At 44.2% G+C, this 11,976-nt stretch overlaps 1 protein-coding gene across 1 annotated transcript in view; it reads right to left on the reverse strand.

The window, feature by feature from the left end:
* roraa (RAR-related orphan receptor A, paralog a) overlaps positions 1-11,976 on the reverse strand; it is a gene marked incomplete in the record, with an annotated part of 190,739 nt that overhangs the window by 59,594 nt on the left and 119,169 nt on the right. The window contains 1 exon segment of the mRNA XM_035664641.1: positions 1,023-1,052. Coding sequence (XP_035520534.1) covers positions 1,023-1,052 — 30 coding nt within the window.

The raw sequence follows: 11,976 nt of genomic DNA on the forward strand, positions 1-11,976 counted from the left end.
CGGGGCTGTTTGAGTAAGGTAGAGCTGTCTGGCATAAGACGATCATATCCTTTGCCCTGCTGTCTGATGTAAGAAAGAGCCAGGGTGTTTTACAGGGCGAGACACAGCCTCTCACAATCTGAAGCACTCCGACCGCTCTTACAGAAAAGCCCTCTGGCCGTCCCTCTCCACAAGTTTCATCAGAGTGATCAGAGCAAAAGGATAGCCTTCAGGGCTAGTTTCTTCCATCCACACAGTGGGGTATGAACACACGCATAGATGTACACACACACACAGACACACTGCAGTACACAACACAAAAGCGTTTTTACATGCCTTTTCGATTGCACTTCACACACGTCAAAAATACAGTACAAATCTCTTGGAAATCATTGATTTCTACAGGTTTGACTGTTCATCAATTCTTCATGAGCAGAATGAAATTGAAAAGGCAATGTTGGTTGGAAAAGGCAATGCCTGTGTACTATTGTTGTACTGCACAAAGAAGTCTTGCATCTCACATGTGAGACATGTATCGCACACTGTCTCAGTATCTTTCAATTCCAGTGATATGATCTGTACTTGAACAATACAAACTCTTGGTAGTTAATGCACCCTCAGAGGTTACAAACCACCAAAACACCACATCCGTGTTGTTCAGCTGCAAGGCCTTGCAGAAAACAAAGAAGTGCTTCAGCACACTGTCTGCTTCAACTGTGCAAGTTTATCAAACAGTCATAAGACTGCATAGCATTTTAATTTCCTCTCTGGGGTTATCACCATATTCTCTCCAGTATGAAGAAATGCGACATAGTGAAAGTGGATGACACAGATCTAATTGAAGGTACTGATTTATTACAATACTAATCAGAAACACTGTGTGAATACGCACTGGAGAAGGAAGAGTAACATAGATAGAAACACAATTATCTCATCTCTACTGTAACCTCTACACTGACCAATTTGTCTTAGAATTAAATTACATGTTAACAGCCTTAAACATGTAGTACAAGAGGAATAAAAAAAAAAATCTTTGTACTCACAGGTATGTGTCTTCTTTGTTACTGAGATACCTGCAAAGACAAAACAAACAAACCATGAAAAGATATATGAAAAACAACTGTAAAATACCCAGCACAAACCATAATTTACATTTCTGCTTATACTGTAGCTAACTGATAGTGATGATGGCAATGAAGAGGTAGACCCTGTGGTCGAAACAGACTGTGACTGTCCAAGGTCACTGACGTGGCAGGCAGAGGGCAATTATGTGTGTAGGCTGGTGTCTGACCTACGGCCATGCTACATCAACATTCACGACAAGGTGGCTGAAACTCTATTCTCTGCGGGCAATAAATGAAAAATTATACTAAAAACAAACAACATTTGGAATGCTAATGTGTGTTGAGCAGCCACACTGATTGGGCCTGAGCACATGACTAGGCCTGTGGCCCAAAGTGGGATAGGGGCACTTTGACCTCAATGTTAGTTAGTAAATGTTTTATTTAAACAGGTCTCAGAGATTGGGACCTCTTTTTCAAGAGAATGTGATGCCAAAAGCATACAACAAAAGTATAATTTAAACACAAATTAACATAACACCAATTAAGTCAGAATATAAAGAAAACAATTACACAAACATTTAAAAGATCAAAGCTGGATTTCTGCAAAAAATGTTGCTACATAAAATAATTTGTACTGATCATTGTATTTAAAACTGCAGAATTTAAAGCTTAAGATTGGAAATTAATATACAATGGCGAGTGAAAAATATATCACCATAATGTGTAATGCAGTTCACTGTGATGCACAGAATCCTGAACTTTTTAAGTCGAAGGAGAGGCTTATGTCTACAGACAACAGCGAGCGTTGTCAATTTCAGAACCTTTTACTATTTGGATACCATTAGTGGTGAAATGCAAATTAGAGATCTTGAAAGCAGCATCCACTTTTTCAATTTTTCATTCATTATGGTGCCATATAACGTGGTGCATTACAATGTGGAGTGGCACACATTATACATATCATTCATATATTGTCAGAATGAAAGAGGACTCAACACAGACCCCTGTGGGACACCTTTGGCAATTTTCCATACACATGTACTGGCTTGGCCCGACTCGGTTTGACAGAGCACCAGCCCAAAATGGAAGGGCTTTGCATTTTCACAACATGAGGGCTACTCACTTGAAGGGGTGTCTTTACAGGGAGAGACTTGCAATGGTCAAGGGAGCTCAAGAGTAAATGAAAAGAGAGTGTTTTATTTCATAGATTATTGTTTTATAGAAAAGCCACTAACTAAACTCTGCTCTGATGAAAAACTCATTTAACTTCCTTCACAATATAAATCTCTGGTTATTTTGTTATTTAATAGCTGTTATTATGAAGCAGCAAAACCAAGAAGTGTTGTGGTTTTCATCAGCAGTAACTAAACACGATTCCTATACAGCTGAAAAACCAATCTGAAACATAAAAATAAAGCAGATTTCTGAAAGCACAAACAGGAACGCTGTAGAAAAACTAAACTTCAAACCACAGAGATTCAGTTAGAAGATAAAAAAGTACAGACAGCTGAACACTCAGAGACTGCCTATCTGCTCTCCTGTACAAACAGGAGTTGAGTCTCGCATGTATTTTGAGGGGGAGAAGAGGCTCTTCATGGGGTTGGCCCTGTTTGGAGGTGGCACAACTCGGCACGACCAAAAGTGCTAATAAAAAAGCCCTTCTTTACTAACTTTAAGAGTTGTTATTTGTACCATTGCAAACAACAACAATTACTTCCAGACAGACCATAAAAACGTTCACTGTAAAAATAGATAGAAAGATAACTTTTTCAAGAAAATGCCACCATTATGATCTCAAATGCTTTGATAGCTTTGTGATATTGTCAATGCCTATCAACCTGACATGTCTCTAAAAGCACTTGTTCCAAGAAAGGCCTGTGGTGCAGCTCACTAAAGAGTCCAGTATTCTAACCAGGTAGGTAGTTTTGAATTTGGATGTTAATTATTTGAATCAGTGAGACAACCTGTGCAGACCTCTGTACATGTGGATTCATGCTGGATCTAGAAGTAAGGTCAAACATAATAGCCAGCGGGGCTACAATTAAATGAGCACTGAGGCGTAGATGAGGAAGGATCTAAATTATTCTCCTCCTTTGACTTCGTAAAATTGAAACTCACCAGTTTACTGTAATCTTCAATCTGAGAGTGAGGTTTGAGAGATGTTTGGTATGCAGAAATTTATAGTCGTGGCTGTAGAAAAAATCTGATAGATGAGATACAAGTAGTGGTGTGTGTATTTGCAAACTGCTTATCAAACAAGTGTTTAGACTGACCAGTGTGAGTCAGACCTGGCTGAGGTGGAGCTCGGCTGCTACTGCACATGCTGCCCTTCCTCGCCCCTTCGGGTGTCAACTCATCGAATGAGCCACTTCGGTTCTTGCTGGGGCTCCGGCTGCTTCTCCTGCCTGCAACATTGCTCTAATGCCCCAGGAGCCTGATGCGGACGAGCGCACAGCCAGCCGTGGTCCCCAGCGGCCCGCTGGATGCTCATGCTTTGCAGGGCGATAGCACACTAATAGATCCCACTTGTCATGCGGAAGCAATGGCTAATTTTTCTACAGCTTGCATTTGAAACTCGGGGGACGGCGAGCTGACATGATTCAATAACTCTCTGTGAAAAAGGCGTCTGGCCGGAGATAACAATGTTTCAGACACGTTTGAGGGAAAACGAGTCAAAGAGCAACGAGGGGGAAAACAAATAAGCCCTTCAGCCTCCTATAGACATACACACAGAAACACATAACTGATATCAACTCCACTGAGCAGAAAGAGGGAAAACAGTCACCTAGGGGCCAGCAGTCTGTGATGGAGCTCTAGCACTGTTCCAGTGCTCAGGGCCAAAAGCCTCTGTTCTGTCCAACTGTGACATTACGCAGGGAGAAAATAAACAGTGATCCAGTCTTAATTCTACACGTAAAGCAAATGACATGGAAGCCAGCAAAAGCTGATGGTCCATTAAGGAGCAGAGGTGTCAAGGTGCTGTAATACAAGGCAGCTGTAAAAGCCTTTATTAAGGAGTTAACTGGCTCTTTGTTTTGATGGGTAAGACAACTTCTTAAACCATGTAAGGAACATAGCTGGTGCGCTTAGTGGAAACTGTATTAGAAGGAAATAGCTTATAAGCAACTTTTTCCTGGCTTTTTGTCAAATCTTACACTACTACTTCTACAGACACATAAAACAGACATTCCCATACTATTCAAGGGGAGTCTGGTGACAATTAGCCAAAATATATAATTTAATCTAAAGGGACTTTATTTCATAAGAAATGTGCATAATTTACAGAAGGTGCAAAAAGTGACAGGATTCAAAATTACTGCTTGTTGGCTGTATTTGTCTTTTTCTGACTTGTTTCACGTGTGCCTTTGTTTGACCACAGATCTTAAAGATATAAACAAAAATGTTTATGACTCAGGAAGTGAAGGAGGGTATGTATACAGTATATGTTTTGCCCAGGGTTAGCCACACGGACCACACTGACAACAAGCTGTTCTGCTGTCCGTGGTTACTTAACTGCCAAAGTCAAGAAGGAACAATTCATCTGGTACTGTGAAGAATCATGTTTCTACACATCAGATTTTCTAAAGGCTTAAGGCCAACATAAATTTGACTTGATGAACAGTTTTTTTTATTTCATATAGTGTAATTCTGATACTAAGTGACTGATAATAAGTAACTATTGCCTCACTCGAGTGAACATACTAAATCTGAATGCTTAACAAAGTCAAATCTATTTAAGGAGGGATATTTACTGTAAAGGTACCCTGGGGAATTTCCAGTGTAAACAAACACAGTTTTGTTTACTGGACTTTGGGAGTTTCCTCAGGGCCATGTCGAATGCATTTATTACCTCGTGAAAATGTGCTAATTTGTTTTGAAACCTGCATTGTTTAAATTGTCCAGCAGCTGCCTTCTTCCTCTCTTTTTTGTCCACATTGCTACCTGTTATGGCACATAACATCAACTGTCAATATGCAATAACCACCTGCTGCAGTCAGCAGCAACGTGTACCATCTCACCCACGCTTGTGGTGTGAGAGTGTATGCTCGTGTGTGCATCTCAACAAATAATTTCTCCACAGTGCCCCTAGTGCTCAGAAATTCCACAGCATACCATTAGATGGTTTGTTAATAAAAATCCCCTCTAGACGCGTACTCTATGAATATTCAAATGTTATTAATTTCTAAAGTTTTCCTGCTGGCACACAGCATTCTCCTAACTCTCACTGTACCAACTTTCGTCCCATCTCTCAGGTGCTATCCGATGCACCTGGTAGTCTCCAAGTTTCTACATCACACTCAATGCATAAGTACGGGGAGCATCCCGCACGGACCAGGATGATTATCCGAACACTGTTCTGTCGCGATGTGCCACAAAATCATGCTCATCAGCGAACGCCCTTGATATCTGATTTTAGTAGGCAACGAGGAACCTTTTAAGACAGATTCGAAGGTGAAAGACATCGCTTCCGAACTGCTGTCAGACTCTGGCACATACATTACATACGGCCATTCTGCACAGCGACAAATGCAACATCCATCTGTACGGACAAGACATGAAGGAAAAAATCTTTGCAGTGGAGGGGGCTCACTTTAATCGATCAATACAACACCAGATTGCATCACAAGAAAGATAAGAGGTCATATGTAACAGCATTTCAAACTTCAAAAAGAAACAGTCAACACAGCCAAGAACTTGAATTCTGGTATCCCATTGTGTTGTGTAATCAAGGAGACGCCACCAACAAATACTGTCTCTAAGTGGCAAGAGACGAAAACCACCTCATCAGACCCCCAATCGCTCGTCTTGCCTGTCTGCTAAATGCCACGTTAGAGAGCCGGAGGGCGCCCGGGTTAGTCGGAACCCACTTCCTCCTCTATCGTGTCATCCTCAGCAGCCCTGTGAGATTCGGAGGCTGCAAGGAGAAGCCGGGCCAGCAAAGCAAATGAAATGAGCTCAGCACAGTGAGAAAGAAAGAGTTAGGCCTCAGGCAGCGTGACATTGGCAATGCCTGCCAAGCTCGATGTTCTGCCACTGGACTGCCCGCAGGCTTCAGGAGGTCAGTCGTGGAGGGTGCAAGATCCTCCTTCGGCTGACAAACAGGCTGCTATCCAGCAACACTGGTCTCCACCCATTGAGGACTCCGCCCCTTTTTAACAAATGTCGCAGTACTGCCTCTGGTAAGCCATCTATCTGCCATAACTTTCCAGTAAATCCATAGGAACCTCAACGCAGTTAAAAGGCAGCTCTCAGTCTGTATGCAAGTTGCAGCTGACATTCACCATTGGGGTGTCACACCGCTTCCACCCCCCCATCTTGTCACCAATGCGACCCGACCCGCAGGAGCCACGCTCCTGTCACCCGTGCTGGCCTTTGATCAGTCATATTTATACCCTCGCATCGGATAAAACAGGTTCAGCACATGTTTCGGTCCGCCCCCCCCGTCGAGACTCGCTCTCACTCGTATCAGAACGACAACATCACGGGACCGCTGCAATGCGACTTGAGGTCTAGGACTTCCACCACCAGTCCCATATCCCCCTGCAGGCAGGCGGCCACATGCCCTGTAAACACTGTCTCATCACGGGAGGCCCAGAGTCGACTCCTCGGGTTCTCGGCAGCCACAGTGCTTCCGACCGCCCCCGACTGGTGGGAGCCGCGCCTGTAGGCACGCACGGGTGCATCGCACGGGACTCAAAAGCCTGACACGCTGTCATGGCACGATCGAGGCGCATGCACGGCTGCTACCGTCATACACATCTATCAGGTTCCCTTTACAAGCCCTGACACGGGAATGATCTATCATGCCCGGACTGCGCTTACTTGTCCACCCCGCTGCCTCCCCTGGGCAGACGGAAGCGCTGCTCTCGGGCCTCGTCTCGCCGTGCACACCGCTCGTCAACGAGTTACGCACACGCTCTTCATCACTCACATGCGCCACCCCCGTGTCTCCTCAGCGCGCTACCGCCCCATCGGGCACGCTCATTTAATCGTGCAAGAACACCACAAACGACGAGGCAAAGTCCTCGAACTGGGCGAGGCCTCCCTCCGTCGGGGACGTCAACGCTCCCGCACCCCGTGGCTGCTCCGTTCGACTCGCGTGCTTGATTCGATCTGACTGGGCCCCCTACCACCCTCTATGCCTCATTCACCTGTTCACGTCTGGGGAAGCGACAGGGACCGGCTCGCTCTCCCTGGCGCCTGCCTCACATGCCACCTGCTGGGCCGCCCGCGCCACGCACAACCAGAGGACACAGCAAGTGCAACCAGACCCACGCAGCTGCAGAAGCGACGGCAAGTGAGGGCCCATTGACGGGACGAGCTAGCGACCGCTACTGGATCTACGGGTCAAAATACCAATAGGCCTTGGGAATGCTAGCAGCTACATCACTGATCTACCTGTTAATAAGGCCTCGTCCTGAATAAGAAAGCAATACAGATAGATTGATAAGAGAAATAGATTAATGCCCTGTACATTATAGAGATATATATGAGGATGTATATAATTATATAATGACAAATACACCCAACACCTCATGAAGTTAGCTGGATTAATGAATGGGTAGCTGAATAGATACATACTTAGAGAATAGAATGCTAATAAGAAAATACCTCAATCTTTATATATGACTACGAATGCGGCTGAACAAAAATTGCTGCTAGCATTCCAGCAAGAATAATTGAAACATTAATAAGATGTTTTCTTCTTATAAGCCATCACTGAGCTCACAAAAGAGTCTGATATTAAATTAGGACTGTTTTGATGATATATTATAGATAAATAATAATTTAGAAAAAATTAAACACAAAAATATAGAATAAGACTAGAATCTTACAGATAATAACTATGTTATGATATCAGCATAATACCAGGACAACTAAATATATAAATACAATATATATTAAGATCATTACCTAGACCATACAATATGCATACGGATTGCAATACACAACACAACGACACACCAACAAAACAAAGAAATACGACATGCAAGGTTACCCTCCTTAGCATTATGCGTCACCTCTCATCAAAAGTCATCAAATAAGCTGGATGAGTGAAGGAGTCAACGGACATCTGTGCTGTTCTAACTCTTGGCAGTCTCTTGTGCAACGGGCAAGTTTCATCACAAAGTCATTCTTAAACAATCCCTCCGCTTCTCTGCAGTGACATTACTTAGGGCCTTAATTAGGGCTATTAATCCCACTGCTATAAAACGCTCACCAAAATACGTGCAAAATTTCAAATGATAAAAAAGCAGCCATTATGTCTACGATCCAGCCCTGCCCCCCCTACTCCCCACCCTATCTAAACACCACTCTAATCATAGGAAGAGGCCAAACTCTCCTGGGGAGAGGGCCCTCTTTCGGCGGCGACGCACACAAGAGCAAAACACAAGAACCCACTCCAATATAACATACAAATAGAACAACTATTGAATAATATACAAAAACGCTGTTATTTCTGTCATTTCTAATTCGCGACTACACAAACACTACCAAAACAATACAGAGGTACCAGGATATATACAATGATACGCACCAATGAGAATAAATATGCAAAATAAAAGAATATACATCCAAAATTAGTGTTTCAGAGGACACCACAACTGGGTCTTATCAGAAAGACGAAAAGGAGAACAGGGCAGTGAAAAAATAAAAGCTCACATGCCCCTTATCTGGAAAGACAGAGCAAGGCTTGGAAGACTCGCCAGTAGAGAACTACCTGTTCTATCAGGGTGACGCTGAGATCATACGAGGCACCCCTGGCTGACCTTGACGGTTACCCGATGTGACATCGCACCCTCCCGGCCCTACCAATGTCTCCGAGGCTCGTCATGTACAAACCGATCTCCCCCTCTACAGTTGCTGCATATGGCTGGCGCTGATGAGTACAGGTGAGTCCTCAGTGCTCGTTTGGTGGCTCGGTCGAAACTTAATCACACAGCTTCCCAGAGGAATTGAACTGGCACGGCAGCGGGCACCGAGAAACAGCAACGGCATGGCTGGGCAGGCCCAAGCATTCGAAGACCTCTGAGGAATTACCTTACACCTTTCACCCCACACGGGCAGCTGCGATAACGAGCTATTGTGTTATTGGGTAACGAAACAGTACGACGAGGTTCACTTAGGCTGCAGAGCTTAAAAAAAATCTAACACAGATCCAAAAACGGACTCTGTTGTAACACGTCCAAGGCTCTAACATACGGCACCACAGCAGCCCTACTTGTTAATGAACTATTCTGTGGATAGGCAATACGTTCATATCATGTTTGGTAACCTAATATCCTTATGCATATGAAGCTCATCCTCTGTGCCTCAGTATATATTTGCAACATGCTCTGAGGCGGCTGTGAGACGGTTAGCTAGTGGCCGGAGGAGGAAAATTCTGAAAACATGTAGCAAACTAAGCGACAAGAACCGCTGCATCGCAGAAACCACTGAGGCATAGTCCATTGTCAGTTGTTTTAGTGTTGGCGATCAGAAGAGTCAGCTGCAGGTGAAAAAGCCCAAACTCACTTAGGGTTTCTGCTGCTCTATGTTAATTCACCGTCTGATCCTGGCTCTAGCTGTATATACAGTAATTCTCCTCTGAGTGCGAGCTAGTCCCGGGCGGCCTGACGGATGCAGGCAAGGCCTGGGCGCTGGTCAAAGTGAGGGAACCAGGGGCACAGGCCAGCGCTCTGTGTACCGCCCACGCCTCTCGGCGGCTGGCGGCTTCCCACGACCAGCGGTATCTCCCAGCTGATCCAGCTCAAACCACACCATGAAACCCGAAGTGGAGCCTTCTCAGCCCGCAGCCATAAATAAAAGACAAACGCAGCATTCAGCAAGCACACTGCTACTTACTGTTATTGAGCTACACTGGAACACGCAGTTTGAAATAGGCCCACCACTGGGTGTGTTTACACAGCTGTTATATATAAAGAGCTTTTACTAGAAGATTGATGAAATACGTACCGCTTGCAAGATTCACTGTTTACTTTAATGATGTAATTACATAAAAACCTCATCCTATGACTTCTACTATTTTTTCAATTTGCAGAATGTAAGATACAGCAAAAACCGCCAGAAAAATACTCAGCAATTCCCATGTATTGAACAATGTAGCCAGGTTAGAGGAGTTGCTCCTGCTGCTCATAGACAATACAGTAACCATCCCCAGAGACACACTCTTCTATTCACATTAGCAATACTATTTACCCTTAGCCTCACAAGGTTTAACAATTAAGGGTGAATACAATTACCTACAGCTCCTGAGGCATACACTCCAAGTTACGCAGTTTTTTTACAATAACTGGGTCTGTAAGAGTATTACAGTTGGCCAATTACAGCAGATGTCCCCCTTGGGCAACACTAATTCAGCAAGAGCATTAAATACACAAAATACGCCGCACTCTGCAATTAAGTAAAGAAAATCTCAAGATCTACTACAGTTTGCTTGAAATTGCTTGTTTTCACTTGTTTCCGCCCTTTTCTCCTCTTCTGCTGTCTATGCACGTTGCAAAGCATGTTACAGGCCCTCTACCTCAGGAACCACACACGCGGTAGGCTGTTCATTGAAATGTTTTCTAAAGCGCGCAGTGTTGCTCAAGTTTGTTTACTCCACTCCCCTGTCCGAGGCTCAAATGCATTTCATATCATCTCAAGAATACGCAGTTTTTTTCTTATAAAAGGATGGTTAGAATAGCGTAACGCTTGATCACGCTGGCTCTGACAGTTGGTGACAATCTGTTACCGAGAGCTGTCGCAGGTCTTCAATAGAACTGTACAGACAAGTCTACTTGTATACATTAGCTCGGAGGAGGGGAGGAGGGGGGTGGGGGGATAGAGCTTTTGTGACAAACTAATCTCAGCTAATACAGCTCTAACAAGCTGACTCAGACATAATATTGGAACCCTTTCATTACCCATACACTCTATCAGTCCATCATTCTCATGCCTGTAACAGTAAAGTACAGCAGTCATTGATCTAATGAAACAAGGGTCTATGGGGCAAGGTCACTCTGTGTGAAGTATGTTGGAAGTCAAGTCCCAACAACAGTGGACTCGTGCTCTGCTGATCAAGCGACTTGGCTTGTAAATCTGCCAACAAGGGAGGGGGAACTGCAGCCCCATTCAGGTCGGGTCTTAGAACTCTGCAATATAAGCCAAACTGCCCCTCTGAAGCCTCCCGCCTGTAAGTGAAAACTTCCTCAGAGATGAAACTTACATGTCCTGTCAATCACTAATTAATATCATGGACTTGTCTTTTTTGCTTCTCCCGCACGCTAACAAGCTCGAGTCAGAGAGACGGGGATTGAGGTAGTTTTCTGAGCCTTGGAAACCAATAAAGGGAAGGAAAAGCAGAGATAAAGCGCGGCTGCTTACTGTGATTCACATGCGCGTCTACACAGGTCGGAGGCGCGGGTAGTGAACCAATCTATTTTTCACTGTAATTTCTAATTAACAACCTGCGAGTTCTTGTAAGCCCTCATGCTCCATGGCAGATTCAAAGGTAGTCCTATTAGGCAGGGAGTTCATCAGTAGCCACTCTTCCATTTCAGGCAACAGAGCCATGCTTAAAGCACAAATACCTGTAATTACACACATGTGTATAACGGGACAGCCAATGTGAGCTGGCACTCATGACTTCAATAAACACAGATCCACAGTTTCCTCCTCCTTTTTTTCAGCTAAGCACAACAGAGACTTAAAATTAACACGGGGCACAGTAACCATGGCGTAGCAGATAAAGAGGTTCGATGAAAGACTGAATAGCATAATTTCACACATCGCCTCATGTGTGGTGGAGGTGGAGCGTCTTCAAGTTTGTTTCCCATCCCCGCTGCAATTCTCTAATTAAATGTAAGTCGGAGGATAAAACCAGGATAAAGTCTGCAGAGCAGAGACACGAATGCCTTCCTGTCTGCAGGGATGAGGGTACAAAACTACC

Source organism: Morone saxatilis, unplaced genomic scaffold (genome assembly GCF_004916995.1).
Source record: "Morone saxatilis isolate NCDOM2014 unplaced genomic scaffold, NCSU_SB_2.0 Contig2, whole genome shotgun sequence".
Classification (NCBI taxonomy): Eukaryota; Metazoa; Chordata; class Actinopteri; family Moronidae; genus Morone; species Morone saxatilis.